Here is a 22,075-nt window from a genome sequence, read left to right as displayed (position 1 = left end):
CCATCCGTCCACCCCGCGGGGGGGCGCGCGGGCTGGCCGAGCGCACCTGTGCACCGCGAAGCGAGCGGGGCCTTGCCCAGCCCGCACACCCGAGAAGACCGCGCGAGCCCGGCAACTCCGAACTCTGGCGGGGAACCTGAAGCGGCTGCCCGACACCTGCCTCTTCCGCCGCCCGACTTCCGCGCCTCCCCCCGCCGAGAAGTACGGAATGGTTCCAGCCTCACCGGCAGGGCTAGTGGACAAAACCATTTCAAGGAGGGGGGGGAATACTTAAAATTAAAAAAACATTTAAGAAAGAGATTTGAGGGAAAATATAGCCAACCTAGTACTCCCGGTCCACACCGAAGAGAGAAAGAAATAGAACGTCTCGACGTTATAAAGAGCAGGGCAGTGGCTTATGGTTTCACCGTTGGCTTTGATTAAATTGCCGATGGAACCCGTCTTCTGTGGGACGTGCGGGCAGGGGGCCGGGAGGGGGCCGTCACGTGATGTGGAGCAACCGCGCGTCGCCGTTGGGAGGCTAGGTCGGCAACTGGAGGTGGGGTGCGGCGGAGTGCGCATGTGCGTGATACACTGGTCTCTCCGAACAATAGTACGTCCACGGTTTTTAAAAAATATTAGTCAATTGTTAAATAATATATATTTTTAACACTTGGGCGCCTGTTAGTCGGTCTACTTAAAGATTAATTGTAAAGCCCTCGGTGCATGATGTGATGTGGGCCCTTAGGGGGAAGAACTAGAGGGACTTGAATCACACCCTGGACCACAGGAAACTCGTTTGAGCTGCGAGACGGTGCTGCCACCTTACGTCGGGTCGGACCAAAGACCGCTGACCTCCGCTGTGGGCGCTTCACCTCGGAGTCCTGGTCCCTATGGCTCCCGCAGGGGGTGTCCACAAGGTGGTTGTCGTCGAGTGTTGGGGGAAAAGCCTCAACCATTAGGAAGTAGAAGTAGCTGGTTGTATTTTTTCTTAAAATCACCGCGATCACTTCTTTCTTTGAATTTCCGCATTACACTGAAGAGAGGAAAGAATGAAATTGCAATTTGTTTTCTCTCTTTACTGGTGTGATAAAAGATTAAGGAGTGTGGGAGTTAATGAGTTTAGGCATTGCCTTTGTATGTTTACTTAGTCTTTCTAATCCAATTCTCATGATATTGGACAGCACAAACATAATATATTGGCTCGTAAGTCACAAGATAATTTTTGAAGCAAACAACAGAAAACCCGCGACGATGTACTGATTTGGAATTCTGTTTTTTATTTTTGCCGTCAACAATTCAGATATTGGAATTTTACTGAGTTTGCAAAATTCTTTGAAAGCCTTAATGGAAAGGTGCAAGCCTCCTTGTGTGGCTGTGCCTTTACAATTTCTAAGAGAAAACATCATTTCAACATTTGTCAAATGAACAGGATTCACCCTGAAAATGACCACAGCAGCAATGCTAAATACAAATCTGCTTAATTGACTTCCACACTAAGTAATTCACAAAACTTTCCAAAAATTTCAATAACCATGACTATTTTCACTTCACAAGGAGATGAATATATATATTTTTAAATCTGCTTGCATATTCTACTGTTTCAATCAAGAGGCCAGGAAGATGTTTTTGTTTCGTTTTGTTTCCCTTTTTCTTTTCCCATTTTGTTTCTTTTCTTTTCTTTTCTTTTCTTTTTTTCTTTTTTCTTTTGGTAAGCCTTTTTTCCCATTTTTCTCTTACTGGTAGCTGTTCTTGAAACTAACATTGGTTAGACAGGTTTTAGGCCAAGAAAAAAAATATTTGTTCCTGTCTTGTAACTGATTTGAGGAATTAATGTCCTCAGTTTCTTAGTGGAGGGCACAACCTTATTTCCATGATGATAGGCTAATGAAGGTCCCAAGTGAAAGATGGTTTATTCAACCACTGCCATTTTCAGTACAACTCAATGTGCATTTAACTACAGCTGGACTCCATCTATGACATTAAATACCCTTTCCAGCACCACTGGCTTCAGCCACCTCCTCTTTTGGAGGTGCTTTCTCAAACCTATAAATAATCTGTTTAAAAGTAACAACTACATGCCAATTCCTTGCATCAGTGAATTGTGCCAAAGGTTAATTACACTGGGTTCTCACACAGTATAAACCTTCAAGGACATTCAATGACAGACATCTTAGAAGTCAGAAAATGTAGCCCACATCATCAGTGAGAAAGCAAAACCAGCAAAAACGCCAGTTATTAATATATAAATGTATTATAATAATGCAATTTCAACCAAATGAAATACCATGCTAAACTCAAAGCTTGTATGCTGTAATAAGAATTTTATGAGTTACCAAAAGTATTGTATGTACCACACTGCCTGGCATTTACAGTCCAGAACATGTTTTTTCCACCAGTGAAATGGGCCCAATCAGAATTAAAGATTGCTTGATGCTTTTCTGACTTCCTACTACTAAGCAAGAGGTTTGATTGACTAGGTATTGACAGCTCATCATTCAGACGGACGGAATGCTTCAGGGACACGAGTTGCTAAGACCATGGAGCCAAGTCAAGTCAAGTCTCCTTGGAAAATTCCTCAGAGAGGTTTTTAGATGTATCTATGTAAGACGTGCAGTCTTACATAGCTGAGGAATACAGATGGGCTTTATCTCTGAGTCAAACCACCATGTCCCTGCATCAGTTTTCAGTTTCAGGAGGGAGAGGTATGTTTCATTTGTGAGCAATTGGATCTAATATATTTAATCACATCTCATTATTTTAAGGGTACTACAGTAGATTCCTGGTTATAAAAATAATAATCTAAGCTTTCCTTTCTTCCATCATCCAAAATAACATGTGTTTTTTTGATGTGTTTAAGTTTGGGGGTCTGTCCGGCTGCTGAAAGATAGCAAATAGTGGGTTCAGGAGGTGGATTTCATGCACAACCTCTAAGTCGGTGTGAAGTTTTAGGTTATTAGACAATTAACTCTGCATATAAGGTGTCCAGCTAGTTGCAAGGACTATTAGTAGTTTAATATCTTCTCTTAAAGAAAAGCCTCTGGTGGGGTGCCTGGCTGGCTCAGTTAGTAGAGCATGTGACTCTTGATCTCGGGATCATGAATTCAAGCCCTATGTTGGGTGTGGAGCCTACTTAAAAAAAAAAAAAAAAGAAAAGCTTCTAGTGTTATTTTAGTTAGTTTTTTTTTTTTTTTTTTTTAATCATAGCACGTTCAGAAAGCTTTTAAAAATTAGCCCTCTCCTCCCAGTTAGAATTCAACTGAAAGGCTTTTGGTGTTTTAATTTAATACTAGTTGCTTGTTAAATATTAAATACCAAGTGCTTTATTCACATCTAATAATAAACTTTACCACGTCATATGGATTCAGGCTTGTCAAATGCCTTTTACGTTAAATATTAAATACCAAGTGCTTTCTTCACATCTAATAATAAACTTTACCACATCATATGGATTCAGGCTTGTCAAATGCCTTTTACAATTAGCAGAAGTTCTCTGGTCTCAACTTCTGATTTTAGGAAAGGATGCAGATAGGATTTTTTTCTTTGTTTACCATCACTAATTCGACTGCCTATAAAGGGTACCACTGATTTTTCCTTTTCACAATAATCTGATTTACCCAGACATTTATTTTCTCTGAGCCTTTTGCAACTGCTCAGACTTATGTGCAAATAATGTTTTCTTCTACAAATTGGTTACCATTTCAAGTTGCACCCCAGAAACTTAGCACTTAGAAAGCCCAAACTGCATCTTTGAAAAGCAAGCGGGGGGGGGGGGGGGAAAGAATTAGAATACAACTGACCATTGGCATAACTTGAGGAGGGAACTTGAATAAAGTAGGACCACCAATGAACACCAACAGTTCAGCACCTAAAAACCCAAGACTTGGGTTTCCCCTCTGCCAAATTGTTTGTTAGAAAAGTATTTGTCCCTGATTAGATTACCAGGCATCACTCTGTTATTAAGGCACCTTTTAGAGTACTGCTCTATCGCCTAGCTTTGTTTAGGATTTTAATTTACTAAACAAAGGAGGTGCCATCCATACAAGGCAGAAAAATCCCACAAATCCCACTGCTTTATTGCCCATTGGTACCATTCTTGGGCTCAGAAAACATCTCCTACCATTTCAAAAACATGCAACCAGGTATTTCTTTAAATAATACCTTATACTAATATATCCCAAATTAGAGATCATTCGGATCAAGCATACACATTTAAGAAAGTCTATATAAAAAGTTAAACCTAGTCCCTTTGGGTGGTTTACTTGGTACCAGTAGAAATAGAAACATAAATACAGGGGTGCCTGGGTGGCTCAGTTGTTAAGTGTCTGCCTTCAGCTCAGGTCAGGATCCCAGGGTCCTGGGATCGAGCCCCGCATCAGGCTCCCTGCTTGGCGGGAGGTCTGCTTCTCCCTCTCCCACTCCCCTGCTTGTGTTCCCTCTCTTGCTGTGTCTCTCTCTGTCAGATAAATAAAGTCTTAGAAAAAAAAAAAGAAACATAAATACATAAGGCAAGTACCGACATCTGAGGGCAATTGTTCTCATTAATCCAGAGTATTTATTAACATTTGATATTACCATGAAAAGATGGACTTGTAAAGTCCTCAGAAAACTGGTAGGTCCACCAATGAACACCAACCGAAGGCTACATCCCTGGACCTCAGAAACTGCCTTAATTCCCCGGGCACAAACTCACCATTTTCTGGTGCCATCAAAAACACAACAAGTATTCCTAAGTAAACTTGTTCACAAAGGAATTTGCTGCTGTGAATTAACTCAGAGGGACAGCTAAGGGTATCTTAACTATTCAGCAGATTCTAATAACTATTCAAAAACAAGACACAGGCATAGGCAGATGACCTATTTTCCAAAGGCCTCATGTGTGAGGTCTTCTATTCTCTCAACTCCTTGATCCAAGATTTTCAGAACTCCTGTCAGGAGAGAAACCACTCAGGGGTGCCTGGGTGGCTCAGTTGGTTCGGCGACTGCCTTCGGCTCAGGTCATGATCCTGGAGTCCCTGGATCGAGTCCCGCATCGGGCTCCCTGGTTGGCTGGGAGCCTGCTTCTCCCTCTGACCCTCCCCCCTCTCATGTGCTCTCTCTCTCTCTCTCTCATTCTCTCTGTCTCAAATAAATAAATAAAATCTTTAAAAAAAAAAAAAGAGAGAAACCACTCACCAGTTTCTTTAACAGAAATAATTTAATAGATGCATTAACCGGGTGTTAGACAAGCAGGGGGACCATGTCTCACCGAGGTAGATACCGCAGGAAGTAGAGGACTTGGGGGACAAGGGGAAGAGGTTAGCATTAACAGAATTTAGGAGGTGGGAAGTACCCAGTAGAACTGGGTCCCCAAGCTACGTGGGCAGGTGAGGGAGGCCCACCTTCTGAGGTCGGCATCTCTCAGCAGGTATGAAGAGGCTAGTTCTATGAGCACGGGAAACACAACCAGGGCCTCACTGCTGAGCCGAACCATCCTTGTTAAGGGCAAAGAGTGGGGTTTTACTCTTTAACGGGAAGCGGACAGCGGAGAGCCCGTCGTTTTTTCCTCCCTAGCCTTCCAGTCTGCCTCTTGTTGGCAAAAGAGATACGGTGTGCAGAGTTCTAGCCCCTGAATCAGAAAATACGTTAAGGTGGGTGTGAAGCCGAGAGACACACTGAGACAGGAGGGGCAAGGATGTGTGGTTCGCTAATGGTGGGGTTTTAATGAAGTCATTGCAGGAAAAATGAATCGTGACCACTGCATTAGAAGTGCACAAGAGAATTATTCTTAAAGTCACCATGACTGGCAGCTACTAGGATTCTCAAACACATTTTAGGTGATTTTAATTTAGATCCCGGTAAATCATAAAGTTGTCCAATTTGTTTAAAAAAAAAAAAGTCTGTAATTCACTATCCTGATAAAAGGAAAATTTCTATGAAATATTTTCTCTTTCCTAAGTATAGGTCCATGTAAACATAAGTGGGAATGACGCAGCCCACAAGCAGCACTAATTTGAGCTAGGGAATTTGAGGGTTTTTTTTTTTTTTTTTTTTAAAGATTTTATTTATTTATTTGAGAGAGAGAGAATGAGAGAGAGCACATGAGAGGGGGGAGGGTCAGAGGGAGAAGCAGACTCCCTGCCGAGCAGGGAGCCCGATGCGGGACTCGATCCAGGGACTCCAGGATCATGACCTGAGCCGAAGGCAGTCGCTTAACCAACTGAGCCACCCAGGCGCCCAGGGAATTTGAGGGTTTTGATGAAGGGGCAAATCCAGCCCTCCGCCTATTTTTGTATCTGCTCTATTAGAGCTCACCGTCCGTGACTACTTCTGAGCAGCAAAGTAGAGTAGGTGACGCCCCAGACCATATGACCCCCAAAGCCTATTAGGGGCAACTTTTCACATGACTCATGAGGTGTCAGTTTCTTTCTGTAAATAATGAAAATGTGACTGGCTATACAAGTTGACACATTTTAAAAAGTGAATGCTGCTAGCAAGAGAGAGAGTTTCAAAGACTAAATCTAATTTAATCTTATCACACTTTACAAAGACCCCGCACCATTCCCCAGCTTAATCGGTGAGTCCTCATCAGACACATCTCAGACTTCTGTTGAGAGACCCCGAACATAATAATCAAAATGCAGCCATGTAGCTTAACTGAAAATGCTTCTGGAAGAAAATGTGGGAAAGTCTGGCACTGGTCTCCTAAAAAAAGCCCATTCCCAAGACTACAAAAGAGTGTAGCACACACCACAGGTTAGAAAGAGTGCAACAGCATCTCTTGAACTCACAGTTCATACTGTCACTAAAATGCATGTTAATTCTATTTATAAAGATTTAGCTTCTGCGTTATGAACTCTCCCAGACTTTTTTTTTCCTCTTTAAAGGCAACCAATATCAAACTTTAGACTGAAATCTTCCAAAAATTCCTGAAGTTTAACGATTTCTGTTCACAATGAATATATCCTTTAAAAACTCTTCAGAGGGGGGAAAAAGTGATACAGAAGACACATCAATGTTCAAGTAATTTAAAACAAAAAGGTAGATTTAATGCAATAACAACATTAATCTGAGGATAAATAAATCCACAACAGACTTTAAAGTTTGAATTTTTTTTTCCTTTCTTGGCAGAGAATGGTTTTCTTAAAGCACATAGGACTGAAGATGTCAAAACAAAATGTAATCTCTTAATGTCCAGGTCAAACAGGCTTGGTCTTCCCTGCTGCCCTCCTAACACTTGCCACTGGCCAAGGTGATAAATTTCTCTCATCTAACTCAGGATGGATGTTAGTTTCAAGAGTAACTAGATGGTTTGTTTCCAGAATCATCTTCTTGTGATCCCATGCTCTGTAAAGAAGAAAAGTGAGACCATCTATTTATGTTTGCTGTTGCCAAAGGTTTCCCACCAGCCCCAAGCAAGCACACCCCATCCCTTCCCAAGGACAGTCACCCTGTATACAAGTGGAGAGGCTGTAGTTTGCATACTTCCAGACTGTAGTTTGAAAATGTGAACTCAGTGACAAAGATTTTCAAGAACCTGGGGCAACTAAACATTTAATCTCAAATCAAGCTCACATTCCTGATGAGGAAATAACCTCTCCTTTTCTATCCAGGCCACTTCTAGTTAATAAAGGGAACCCTAATCACCTTTTGTACAAACTGGGGGTTCACTGTGATCTCCTGGTCCATGGCCTTCAGTCGTTCATCCAGCTCTATGCACTTCAGCATCTGGTGATAGACACGTTTGAAGGGGGTTATTAGAAAGTGAGTTTAGGTCAATTTACCTCCTTTTTAACCTAGAGTATTAATATGGGTGCTATAGGTTCACAATCCCATGATCTGAAACACCTGGGGCTACACAGGTTTTGGAATCAGAATTTTTTGAATGCAGAAAATTAACAGAGTACAAGTACTGTAAATTAACTAACAACCCAGCAGGATCTAGGGCAGCTCCCCATAATCAAACACATTAATATCCTTTGCAGTGAAACCTAAAAATAAGCACCCTAAGCGGGATAAAGACCATACATCATTTTGGGTGAAATTCACCATCACACTGAGTTACCAAAAACCTCCAGTTTTCATGGGTTTCTGGATTTTAAACTGCAAAAAAGGGAGTGTGAAAGTATCCTATGTTACTCTGCATTGCTTTTAGGCTTCTGAGATTTAATGTCTGAGGTAAGGAACACAGACTGCCCACACAATCCCAACTCATGTCTTGAACCCAGAGGGGTACTCAGAGCAGCGTGACCTCAGAAGCTGCAAAGGGGACCCCGCTCCGGTCCCTGGCTACTGCCCGACAGGGAACCGAGGGACGGCCTTCCTCCCCCAGCCGCCCCGCTGCCTCCCACTCCTCCTGCAGAAATGAGGCTCTACGTTATAAATGGTGGTTGGGTGTGAATAAAACTGTACCAACTGTAAGACCCTGAAGTGTTTTAGTAGCTAAACTAGGCTCTGGTGAGCTGATGGGAAATCCAGCCCACCACTTACTTGTTATAACCATACAGTCTGGGAGAGGTTGAAGCAATGACTGTTTTCAAAATAACTTTCTAGGAACTATGATGTTTCTAGAAACTATTTGGAACTACCTGTATTTTAAAACTAAAATTGTCCAGGATCATGGAGGCAGTATTTCAAATATAGCATCTCAAACATCAGTCAAAACAAACAAACAAATCAAAACCTGGCATTCGTATTTACCTCCTGGTCGATGTTATGAAGCATGGCCGGATTATTATATTTTTCAGGGTTATCATGGAAACTGACCATACCGTCCTTCTGATTAATACTTGCAAAAATTTCACCATCCTCTATCTGTAAAAAAAGGAAATCAGGAAAGTAGTTTAGACCTGGACACTATGCAGAGCTATAGTGTTTCAATCTAATTGGGGAAAGGACAAAAAGCAATAAATTTGTTTCCGTATTTTTTAAGCACCATCTGTTTATTCAACAAGTATTTACTGAACACCTACTATGTGCTAGGCACCATTATAGATGCTAAGGAGTGCAAAACACACACACATACATACACACCTGCCCTTACCATTTTTTACTGAGGTAAGTTTCACATAATGTAAATTAACCATTTTAAAGTGAATAATTCAGGGGCACCTGGTGGCTCAGTCGGTTAAATGTCTGCCTTCAGCTCATGTCATGATCCCAGGGTCCTGGGATAGAGCCCCGTGTCGGGCTCCCTGATCAGCAGGGGGCCTGCTTCTCCCTCTCCCTCTGCCCCTGCTTGTGTTCCCTCTCTCTCTGTGTCTCTGTTAAATAAATTAATAAATAAAATCTTTTAAAAATAATAAATACATAAAATCTTTTAAAAAAATAAAATGAACAATTCAGTGTAATTTGTAATGTGTAACTACCACTTCTATCTAGTTCCAAAACATCTTCATCACCCAAAAGGAAACCCTATACCCGTTGGAGCAGTGACTCCTTTTCCCATCCTCTCAGCTCCTGGCAACCACCAATCTACTTCCTGCTCTATGGATTTGCCTATTCTGGACATTTCCTATCATTTGAATTGTATATGCTTCTTTTGTCTCCTGCATCACCCAGCATAATGCTGTTGAAGGGCCTTGCATCTTAAACTGTGAAACCTTAACACATTTTTGTTTCACCCCACTACAAATTCTCTTCTGATCCTTCAGAAAAACTTTCCTGCCACTGCTGATTCTAAGGTAGTTTCAAGGTCTATGTTCTTTATTTGCTTCAATGACTAGGGATTTATTTGACTGGCTTTTACAGCTAAATCCTGTCCAGGAAGTTAGAAAGTGAGAAACCATAAGTCTCATGAAGGTATTATTATTCTTAACACATTGCTCCACATTCTAGCTTTGGAAGGGATCGATGCTACCTACTGAAACAGCAATCGGTCCAACACATATTAAATAGAGTATGTCATCCTTTATGTGCTCACAGACAGCTGCCTCTTTAACGTGGGTGGAATATACCCAAATGAAATGCAAACCTAGGTTTACCACAACAGCTCTTTTTGTAGTAACCAGAACTAGAAACAACCCAAGTGTCCACCTAATTAATGGGAAGGTATACTCACACAGTGAAATACTGTAGCCCTGAAAATGAAGGGAACTACATACAACATTTTGCTCATATTCGAGCAAAAAAAGCCAGACCCAAACAAGTATATACTGTACATGTCCTTTTGTAAAAGCTCAAAAAAAATACAAAATAGAATGTGAGAAGTCAGGGTAATACCTTTCTAGCCAGGAGTAGGGCTAGAAGCAGGCATGAGAGATGGCTCTGGGGTGCTGCTAATACTCTGATTTTTGATCTAGGTGTTCCTTTCACAGGTGTCTTCTCTTTGTGAAAATGTATTTGGCTATACACTTAAGTACACTTTTCTCTGTGCAGGTTATATTTCAAAAAAATGTTTCCTTAAAAAATCCCTAACATACAATCTGAATAGGCCAATATCTATTAAAGAAATTGAATCTGGGGTGCCTGGGTGGCTCAGTCAGTTAAGCGTCTGCCTTTGGCTCAGGTCATGATCCCAGGGTCCTGGGACTGAGTCCTGCGTCGGGCTCCCTGCTCAGCAGGGAGTCTGCTTCTCCCTCTCCCTCTGCCTGCCACTTCCCCTGCTTGTGCTCGCTCGCGCGCTCTCTCTCTCTGTGTCAAATAAATAAAAACTTAAAAAAAAAAAAAAGAAATTGAATCAATAATTAATAACCTTCTAAAACAAAAAGCACGAGGTCCAGAAGGATTCACTGGTGAATTCTACCAAACAATTAAGGAAGAAATTATATCAATCTCTACAATCTCTTTCAGAGGATAGAAGCGGAGGGAATACTTCCCAACTCATTCTATGAGGCCAGCATTACCCTAATATAAAACCAGACAAAGACATTACAAGAAAAGAGAACTACAAACCAATATCTCTCAAGAACATACATGCAAAAATCCTCAACAAAATATAAGCAAATCCAACAATGCATCAGAAAGAATTATACACCATGGGGGCACCTGGATGGCTTAGTTGGTTGAGCATCTGACTCTTGGTTTTGGCTCAATCATGATCTCAAGGTCGTGAGACTGAGCCCTGCATCGGGCTCGGCACTCAGCAGTCTGCTTGAGATTCTCTCTTTCCCTCTCCCTCTGCCCCTACTCCCACTCTCACGCGCTCTCTCTCACTCTCTAAAATAAATAAATCTTAAAAAATTATACTCCCCCAGGTATGCAAGGCTGGATGAACATTCAGAATCAATTAATGTAATTCACCACATGAGCAAACTAAAGAGATCATGTTCATATCAACAGACACAGAACAAATATTTCACAAAATCCAATAACCATTCATGACAAAAACTCAGTAAACTAAGAATAGAGGGGGAACTTCTTCAACTTCATAAAGAATATCTACAAAAACCCTACAACTAACATCATACTTAATGGAGAGAAACTCAAAGCTTCCCCACAAAGAACAGGAACCAGGCAAGTATGTCCCCTCATATCACTCCTTCTCAGCATCATACTGGAAGTTTAGTAAGAAAAGAAAATAAAAAAGCTGGGAAAGAAGAAATAAAACTGTCTTTGTTTACAGACGATAAGGCTGCCTATGTAGAAAATCTGAAAGTATCAACAAAAAAACCTCCTGGAACTAATAGGCAATTATAGCAACGTTGCAGGATACAAGGTTAATATAGAAAAGACACATGAAAAACTGCTCAACATCAGTCGGCATTAGGGAAATACAAATCAAAACCTCAATGAGACACCACCTCACACCAGTCAGAATGGCTAAAATCAACAAGTCAGGAAACGACAGATGTTGGCGAGGATGCAGAGAAAGGGGAACCCTCCTACACTGTTGGTGGGAATGCAAGCTGGTGCAGCCACTCTGGAAAACAGTATGGAGGTTCCTCAAAAAGTTGAAAATAGAGCTACTATACGACCCAGCAATTGCACTACTGGGTATTTACCCCAAAGATACAAATGTAGTGATCTGAAGGGGCACCTGCACCCCAATGTTTATAGCAGCAATGTCCACAATAGCCAAACTATGGAAAGAGCCCAGATGTCCATCAACAGGTGAATGGATAAAGATGTGGTACATACACACAATGGAATATTACACAGCCATCAAAAAATTGAAATCTTGTCATTTGCTACGACGTGGATGGAACTAGAGGGTATTATGCTAAGCGAAATAAGTCAATCAGAGAAAGACAATTATCATATGATCTCATTGATATGAGGAATTTGAGGAAAAGACAGAGGATCATAGGGGAAGGGAGAGAAAAATGAAACAAGATGAAACCAGAGAGGGAGACGTACAATAAGAGACTCTTAATCTCAGGAAAGAAAACTGAGGGTTGCTGGAGTGGAGGGGGAGGAATGGGGTGGCTGGGTGATGGACACTGGGGAGGGTATGTGCTATGGTGAGCGCTGTGAATTGTGTAAGACTGCTGAATCACAGACCTGTAGCCCTGAAACAAATAATACATTATATGTTAATAAAAAAAAAAAAAGTCACTTTCCTGTATACCAGCAACAAATGAGTGGAAATTCAAATCAAAAACAATACAATTTAAAAACTGGAGCATCATCGGGGCGCCTGGGTGGCTCAGTTGTTAAGCGTCTGCCTTCGGCTCAGATCACGATCCCAGAGTCCTGAGATCGAGCCCCGCATCGGGCTCCCTGCTCGGCCAGGAACCTACTTCTCCCCTCCCACTCCCCTGCTTGTGTCCCCTCTCTAGCTGTCTCTCTCTGTCAAATAAATAAATAAAATCTTTAAAAAAACAAAAAACCGGAGCATCAAGCACTGTTTCTATCCTGCAGGTTGGAATTTTTTCCATAATGCTACTTATCACTGACAATGGCCTCTCTCCGTGTGCATCCGTGCCTTACACCGCGCTGAACTGGACAGTGTCCTTGTGTGGAAGCATCGGCTGGACTAGGCCAAGTGCAGGTGTACGGTCCCGTCCCCATCCCGGGTAACCATGTTAAGCTCCCGAAAAGTACCCAGGAGGAAAATTCAGGTGTCTGCTTATCTTTGCAACGTGACAGCACTTGGAATTGCACCATGGAGCCTGCTCAGAAATAGTAAATTTGTCTCCTGCTGGGATGCAAAAGGTCCATCTTCTGCTGAGAAGTGGTATGGGAGAATGCTCAGTCCTTGACTAGAAATGGCAACATCATGCAGCGGCTCCCTGCACACTGACGCGCTGGTTCTTAATACAGGCTTCATTTGCCGGTCATGTTGTTTAGTTGGGAAGTAAGCAGAAAAGGGTCTTGAGATCGAGGGGTGGGTCTAGGAGGGGGGACACTGGTCAATCCTGGTTAGGACAGGAGTTTGTTGCTCTGCTCTTGGTGGCATCTCCTTTGTCAAAACCAAGATGTGAAATTAAAGTCATAGTTCTCTTTATTTAAAAATTCTAATAAATACTCAAACTTTGAAAAAAAAAATAAAAATAAATCAGAACAATACAATTTACATTAGCATACCCCCAACCCCAAATGAAGGACTTAGGAATAAATCTAACAAAATATGTACAAGATCTATAAGGAAAATCAAAGGATAAGAAAGGAAATCAAAAAGGACTAAATAAATGGAGAGATATTCCAGGTGCACAAATAGGAAGACTCCCTATTATCAAGATGTCAGTTCCTCTCAATTTGATTTATAGATTCAACACAAGCCCAGTCAAAATCCCAGCAAATTATTTTATGGGTATCAACAAACTGATTCTCAAGCTTATGTGAAGGGACAAAAGACCCAGAATATTAAAGGAGAAGAACAAAGTTGGAGGACTGGTACTACCTGACCTTAACACTTCCTATGAAGCTACAGTAATCAAGGCAATGTGCTTTGGGTGAAAAAACAGACAAATTATCAGTGGAACAGAACAGAGCCCAGAAATAGGCCTACAGAAATAGTCAACAGATCTTTGACAAAAGCACAAAGGCAACAAAATGGAGCAGACAGTCTTTCCAACAAATGGTACTTGAACAACTGGACATCCACATGCAAAAAAATGAATCTAGACACAGACCTTACATCCTTAACAAAAATCAATTCAAATGGGTCACAGATCTAAAGGTAAAACACAAAAACACAAAACTCCCAGAAGATAATGTAGGAGAAAACCTAGATGATCTTGGGTGTGATGGTAACTTTTTAGATATAACACTAATGACACAATCCATGAAAAAAATTAATTGATAAGCTGGGCTCCATTAAAATTAAAAGCTTCTCTCTGCAAAACACAATGTCAAGATAAGACAGGCCACAGACTGGGAGAAAATATTTGCAAAAGACACATCTGACAAAGAATTGTTATACACAAATATACAAAGAATTGGCCTAGTTGGCTTAGTCAGTGGAGCATGTGACTCCTGATCTCAGGGCCGTGAGTTCAAGCCTCACATTGAGCATAGAGATTAGCTAAAAAAATACACACACACACACACACACACACACAGAACTCTTAAAACTCAACAAGAAAACAAACAGATTAAAAAATGGGCCAAAGACCTGAACAGATACCTCCACATACAGATGGCAAATAAACATATGAAAAGATGCTTCACATCATATATCACCAGGGAAGTGCAAATTAAACTGTGATACCACTATACGCCTATTACAGTGGCTAAAATCTGGAACGCTGACATCACATGCTGGTGAGGATGTGGGCCAATCGGACCTCTCTTTCATTGCTGGTGGGAATGCAAAATGGTGCTGCCACTCCGGAAGACAGTTTGGCAGCTTCTCACAAAACTAAACATAGTCTTACCATATGATCCAGCAATCACACTCCTTGGCATTTACCCAAAGGAGCTGAAAACATATCCACACAAAAACCTGACATGGATGTTTATAGCTGCTTTACTCATAATTGCCAAACTTTGAGAGCAACCAAGATGTCCTTCAGGAGGTGAATGGATAAACTGTGCCACATCCAGGCAATGGAATATTACTCTGCACTAAAGGGAAATGAGCTGTCAAGCCATGAAAAAACATTGAGGAACCTTAAATTTTGATTACTAAATGAACTAAGCCAATGTGGAAAAGCTACACTACATACTGTAGGATTCGAACTATATGACATTCTGGAAAAAGCAAAACTATGGCAACAATAAAAAAGATCAGTGGTTGCCAGGGGTGGGAGGAAAAGGCAGAGCACAGAGGATTGTTAGGGCAGTAAAAAGAACTCTGTATGATACCGTAATGATGGCTACATGTCATTACACATTCGTCCAAATCTACAGGATGTACACCACCAAGAGTAACCCTCACGTAAACTAGAGACCCTGAATGACCATGTGTCTGGAGAGGTTCAGCAACTGTCACACTCACGCCACTCCGGTGAGGGCTGCTGCTAACAGAGAAAGCTGTGATGGGCGGGGGCAGGGGGCATATGGGGTATCTCTGTACCTTCCCCTCCATTTTGCTGTGAACCTCAAACTGCTCTAAAAAAAAATGATGTCTTATTTAAAAAAAACAAAAACAAAAACAAAAAACACCCCACAACAATCCCCACCCTCATAGACCTTATATCTAGGGCGAGTCCTGAGCTCACAGCCAAGCTTGGCAGTGTGCTTATCCTGGGCCGGATCATGTCTGCTGGGGGAGCAGGCCTCCGCACTGCAGGATGGATAGCAGCATCTCTGGCCTCTATCCACTAGATGTGAGGACCCCTAGCTGTGACAACCAAAAGTATCTCCAGACATTGCCAAATGTCTCCAGACATACATTTTAAAAATGTAACAGAACACACCATGCATATCATATGAGTACATAAAAGTGGAAAACCCCATAGATTTTATTTTATTTTATTTTAAGATTTTATTTATTTATTTGAGACAGAGAATGAGAGAGAGAGAGAGCACATGAGAGGGGGGAGGGTCAGAGGGAGAAGCAGGCTCCCCGCCGAGCAGGGAGCCCGATGAGGGACTCGCGTCAGGGACTCCAGGATCATGACCTGAGCCGAAGGCAGTCGCTTAACCAACTGAGCCACCCAGGCGCCCAACCCCATAGATTTTAAAGAAGTAAACCAAAATGTCCAGAGGTTGACTTTGGATGTCCCTAGTAGACAAAACACCCCTGGTTGATCCAGAGCCTGTCAGGGTCTGTCCGGGTTGGTCACACAGGGTTCAAAACACATCCCCCTCCTTTGATCCCTCAAAGCACTTCCCCAGCTCGTGTGTCCTCACAGGTGTCATAAACACTCATGCATTTCTTCTCACCCACCAAATAGTGAGTTTCCTGGGAGTACTGTGTAACTTACTCAGTCTGTGTAACCCCTGTGGGGCTTAGCAAGGTGCTCTTGACAGGCACTCCATGGTTGGTCAAGTCAGACAGATTTTGTTTGTTTGGGAGGTGTGTGTGTGTTGAGAATTAGGCTAAAGGAAAAAAACTTCAAAACATTTGTAAATTGCCTTATGGAAAGGAAGTACTCCATTATCACAATGGAAAATAGTTTTATTACTCCTAATCCTGATATGGCAGTGCTCCTGAAATCAGAGGGGGAGATCATTAGCAGAAAAATGTAAAATGCTGACTTGTTACACTCAAGATTTGCCTGACCTGGGCTGAGGATGTAAGTTTGGTTTGATGGATCAGATCAGAACCATGTATTTACAAAACTGAATAGGTAGGTAGATTACAATGTATCAACTTGGTGGGTCACCATGTACTCATTTATTTTTAAAGATTCTTATTTATTTATTTATCTGAGAGACACAGAGAGAGGGAGCATGAGCAGGGGCAGGGGGGAGGGGGGGGGCAGAAGGAGAGAGAAAGCAGACTCCCCATGGAACAGGGAGCCTGACCAGGGGCTCGATCCCAGGACCCCAAGATCATGACCTGAACTGAAGGCAGACGCTTAACCAACTGAACCACCCAGGCACCCCTACCATGTACTCATTTAAATGACACTTATCCAAATTTGGGGAGTGGAGAGATGCAACTGGGACGTTACCAGCAGGGGTATTGGTAATATCTGATTTCTGAAGGCAGGTACTCAGATGGTGCCTGCTTTAGCCCCCTTTATTATAGACATTGCTCTAAGTGCAGTCAAGAACTGACGATGGCCCACAAGGAGGTAAGGGGCTCAAATCAGATCCCAGTCAACGACTGTTCACGCTCTAGGTGAACAGGACATCCTTGGTGTGGGCAGCAATGCCATGACCTACATATGGACACAAGTTCATGACATCATCATGGACCAGCACATTGAGTAGCAGTGCTTTATGACTCCTGGTACATCTGAACTATTTCACAAGCATTTTAAAAATGTAACAGAACACACCATGCATATCATATGAGTACATAAAAGTGGAAAACCCCATAGATTTTATTTTATTTTATTTTAAGATTTTATTTATTTATTTGAGACAGAGAATGAGAGAGAGAGAGAGAGCACATGAGAGGGGGGAGGGTCAGAGGGAGAAGCAGGCTCCCCGCCGAGCAGGGAGCCCGATGAGGGACTTGATCCAGGGACTCCAGGATCATGACCTGAGCCGAAGGCAGTCGCTTAACCAACTGAGCCACCCAGGCGCCCAACCCCATAGATTTTAAAGAAGTAAACCAAAATGTCCAGAGGTTGACTTTGGATGTCCCTCTCTTTCTCTCGCTCTTTTTTTAAAGATTTTATTTCCTTATTTGCCAGAGAGAGAGAGAGAGAGCACAAGCAAGGGGAGCAGCAGGCAGAGGGAGAAGCAGGCTCCCTGCTGAGGGATCATGACCTAAGCTGCAGGCAGCCGCTTAACCAACTGAGCCACCCAGGCATCCCTCTCTCTTTCTCTTTTTTAATATTTTCTACAATGAACACCTATGACTTTTAGAGGGACAAAAATCCACTAATTAACTTTTTAAAAGTGAAAACTCACTTACCATGTGTAAGACATATTTCTCTGCCTCCTGAGGTCCAGATAACTGCACACGACTTGCCATATCTTGTAATGATAATGTTAAAAAGGTCTGAAATCCAGAAGTAGAATTAATCACAGGTAGAAACAACTGAGGACATACATTTTATTAACTGTGTACAGAGCTCTAACGAATCACTGAAAATCTGCTTTCTATTACTGTGCAAAATAATTTTTTGTTGTGAAGATGACTTGAAGTTGATGAAACCTGTGGCTTTAGCCATCAGTCTCCTAGAGGAGTAATGACTTCTAGAAATGTATCCTGCACATACTTTCCTATGTGTCTGAGAAACACATGTACTAGGTTATTTACTGCAGCACTGTCTGTGAGAGCAAAGGACTAGAACCACTTAAACGTCCGCCAGCAAAGGGCAGGTTAGTGCAGTCTGGTACAATTGCATCAACAGACTCCCATGCAGTTGTAAAAAAAAAAAAAAATTAAGACGTAAGGATACTTCTCATGGACTGAAAGAGAATCCGAGAATGATAACGTGTACCATTAAATATAAAAAAGGAGAATGAATAGTGTGCATGGGACAGAGAGCGTGTGTGTATCTGTGAGAGAGAGGATGTGCGTGCACGCGTATGTGCACAGACACGCTCTAGAAGGCCACCCGAAAAACTGGTAACGCCGGGTTGCCTCTGAAGAAAGAAAGGTGGCTAGGGTACAGGAACCGGATGGAGATTTCTCTATCTTTTGAATGTTGTATTGTAAATAAATAAATTAAATATAGTTGACGACATCGCATTCATTCTTCAAAATTTCAAGCGAAAGTATGTAAACCACATGGGGGCTTCGAAGGAAGTTGAGTGTTTAGCACTGCTCTGCAGGGGACCGGAAAACACCCCCTTTCGGGAACACACCAAAAGAGCTCTTTTCTTAAGGAACGCTGGTAATATTTACAGCAACGGCCTTCTCAGAGGGCCTTCTCAGAGCAGGGCGTGTTAAAACCCTGAGGCTGAGAATCTGTAATGAGCCAATGACCAAAAAATCTACATATACTTTAGTTCAGAGAGTAGCTTCCAAGAAAATGAAATTATTGTTAACTTTTAAAGAAGTCCATAAGCAGTTTAAGACAAGTGAAGACTTACATTTCCTATACGCTTGCTCGGCCTACTTGCCTCCACGACTCTGGCTTCTCACCACTCTCTGGCTTCTCCAAGTCCGCCCACTGTCAGATCCTCCACCCAGTAAAAGCAATCCTGTAGGTTTAAGCGGCTCTCCGCTTCCTGTTACCTGCAGCACGTGCCTTTGGAGGTCACCTGAGATTTCATGTCTCTTCTATACTTTTTTGTACTGTTTGAACACTTGGTAATCAGCATGTTTCTTGTCATCCAAAACCATCAGCTTCCTTTCATTTTGGAAAATAAAATTCGTGTAACTGGCTTACCTCCTACCTCCTGCACATAGCTCACTCAACTCTGGCCTAAGTGGCAATGTCAGGGTAGTGCCGTGTTCAAGTAAGAAGTTCGAGCAGAGATCAGCACAGCCCAGGAGGTTCCGCGCTGGCCACAGGGGACTCATGTGTGCATCGTTAGTTCTACCCCGTCTGCCCGTGGCTCTGTTGACCTCTCTCAGGCTACCTTTCTCTGCCTCCCCATGGAGCCGTGTCTCCTACCTGTCTTCCTCTTCACCTGTTCCTCTTCTCAAATACCCTGCTCTAGCCCTGAAAAGACCAAAAGGTATAAATCAAACTCTTTCTAAGTCATCAGTTGTGAAAGTAGTAGAGACATCCTGCCACACTTTATCCCTGTCTCTGCTTCCTCGGCACTGAGAAGGGGAGAGGGGAGGGGGAGGCCCCAGGGGAATCAGGAGATGCTATCTGAGAGCGTCACTTGCCTCACCTTGGTTAGCCTTTGAATATTCTTCTTATAAAGAGAAGACAGGCATTGCTTCACCAGCCCCATGTTGTTATCACGAGTAAAAGTCTCGCTGTGCTTGTTCACCAGGTTGCGGAGTTCTGAGGGATTATTGGTTGAATAGACTTGTGCTAACTCGTGGTACGCATTGCTAAGAGGCTACAGGTTTAAAGGTGGGAAAAAATCAGATTAAAGCAGTAGAGATATACACTTCGTATAGGAAGCAAAAGAAGACATGCTACTATGTTTTGAACAAGTACATTCAATATCCTTTACTGTTACCTAACAACTTATAATTTACCCAAAGCGAATGCCTAGTTTTTACAGGTAATTACACTGGGAAAAAAGAAGGCAAAATCTCCCATCATTCTCAACTCTCTTGCACTTTCTCACACACATACACATACCTCATCAGATGCAACCGGATCATCTGCTCTTTTTTGATAAGAAAAAAGAAGACAGAACAAGAGAACTAACAGTGGTTGAGAGGGCCTACTAAGAGCCTGAGCTGCTTTAGGGATTTTATATACATTATCCTCTATGTTAAATGTTAAGAAATTGGGGCAGAGGTCTGAAAGAATGTGGGGTGGTCATCAGGGGCACAGGTAGAAATTGGGTTCAAGCCTCTATCTCTACTCTGAAGTCTGTGTTCTTTACCATGGATGATATCTTCATAAATAAACTACTAATGCTTGTAAATGACACCCTGCAGTCATGAAGATATCACTTTATAAAAACATCCTTACTAAAACAGGGCAGCTCAAGGGCCACCTGAAGGGACCATGCCGTTCTCCAAAATGATCTGAGAGTGGCTACCCTAAACCTACCCTGCCCATCACTCTTCCACGCAATTAGAGGGAATCTCTCTTAACCATCCCCCCCCCCAATCTGTGACTGGGCAGCCTAGAGCCCTAAGAACCACAATAAGGGTCTTTGGCAAAGAACACTTGGCCATCTTCAATAAGACAGCATAAAAATCTTCTCATAGGGAAGATTTTCAAATTGATATCCTGAAATTTTGAGTTCTATACAACGAAGAACAGGGTTAAAATTGTTATCCAGGGGCGCCTGGGTGGCTCAGTCGGTTAAGCGTCTGCCTTTGGCTCAGGTCATGATCCCAGCATCCTGGGATTGAGGCCTGCATCAGGCTCCATGCTCAGCAGGGAGCCTGCTTTTCCCTATCCCTCTGCCTGCCTGCCTACTTGTGATCTCTCTCTGTCAAATAAATAAATAAAAGTCTTTTAAAAAAAAATTGTTATCCAAATGACTGTGACCTCATGACCTTTTGAACCGCCCAATTTTATTCTAAACCATGAACATGTATTTAAAAAAAATTTTTTTTTAATTATTTATTTTTGGGGCACCTGGGTGGCTCAGTCGTTAAGCATCTGCCTTCGGCTCAGGTCATGATCCCAGGGTCCTGGGATCGAGCCCCACATCGGGCTCCCTGCTCCGCAGGAAGCCTGCTTCTCCCTCTCCCACTCCCCCTGCTTGTGTTCCCTCTTTCGCTGTCTCTCTCTGTCAAATAAATAAATAAAATCTTAAAATAAATAAATAAATAAATAGAATAAATTCAATTGTGGGTAACATGTTAAAAAAAAAAAATTATTTATTTTTAAATGTAATCCCAAAGCTGGATCCTCAGTGAAAACAAAAGTTCAGTGAGCAGAACTTGTGGTTTTCATATGGGGGCTCTGGTAAGATTTCCCAAAGCTCGGGCAGATTGAGTTCAATAAAATCAGCACTGCCTTTTCAGTATCTCTGCGAAACTGTAATGAAGAATAACAACGACAACGACAACAACAAAACAACCTTTATAGGAGCCTAAACATCTATGGCAATTATTACTCAAAGCAAAAGTTTGTAAACAAATTTCTAAGAAACATTCCACCCCAATCAGGTGATCAGAGGGTATATGGCTCCCAGACCATAATGTGTGTTATTAAATTTATTAAATGTCTGCTAACTTGAAGCTGCTGGGAGAGCTAAGTCGTTAGAAAAGAAAATTACAGAATTAGTCATCATTACAATTTCCTTATGGACTTAACATGTCACCTAAGACATCCATTTAAAAAAACTCACCTTAATGAATCTACCCACAATTTGAGACGTGTATTTCGGTAGCTGTTGTACTTTTCCAAGTAATATCAAAGAAACTAGAATATACTTTTTATAGGATTCCAACATGATGTGGCTGACCGCCATGGCAGGAGTAGTTATAGCCTGAGCAAGAGGAGAGAGAGCTCACCATAACAGAAAGGGCAATCAGCTACACGTATCACTTTAATTAAATAACAATTCTTACATTACATGTCCTGTTAGTATTTTTAATAGCATCTTCATTGAGACACGATTCTCATGC

The 22,075-nt window shown here is 42.1% G+C and overlaps 1 protein-coding gene across 1 annotated transcript in view; it reads right to left on the bottom strand.

Moving 5' to 3' along the window:
• Window positions 1-6,241: 6,241 nt before the first annotated feature.
• Window positions 6,242-22,075, bottom strand: part of COPS3 (COP9 signalosome subunit 3) — a 28,512-nt gene continuing 12,678 nt past the window's right edge. Inside the window, exons 7-12 of the mRNA XM_032431884.1 lie at window positions 21,796-21,936; window positions 19,699-19,872; window positions 17,819-17,905; window positions 8,659-8,772; window positions 7,606-7,686; window positions 6,242-7,305 (exon numbers count right to left, since the gene is read on the bottom strand). Of these exons, the coding sequence (XP_032287775.1) occupies window positions 7,252-7,305; window positions 7,606-7,686; window positions 8,659-8,772; window positions 17,819-17,905; window positions 19,699-19,872; window positions 21,796-21,936 (651 nt within the window). The 3' untranslated portion in view covers window positions 6,242-7,251. The remainder of the gene's footprint in view (window positions 7,306-7,605; window positions 7,687-8,658; window positions 8,773-17,818; window positions 17,906-19,698; window positions 19,873-21,795; window positions 21,937-22,075) is intronic.

Source organism: Phoca vitulina, unplaced genomic scaffold (genome assembly GCF_004348235.1).
Source record: "Phoca vitulina isolate PV1807 unplaced genomic scaffold, GSC_HSeal_1.0 scaffold47, whole genome shotgun sequence".
NCBI lineage: Eukaryota > Metazoa > Chordata > Mammalia > Carnivora > Phocidae > Phoca > Phoca vitulina.
The sequence above is the reverse complement of the archived record's forward strand: the minus strand, read 5'-3'. Positions and strand labels throughout refer to the sequence as shown.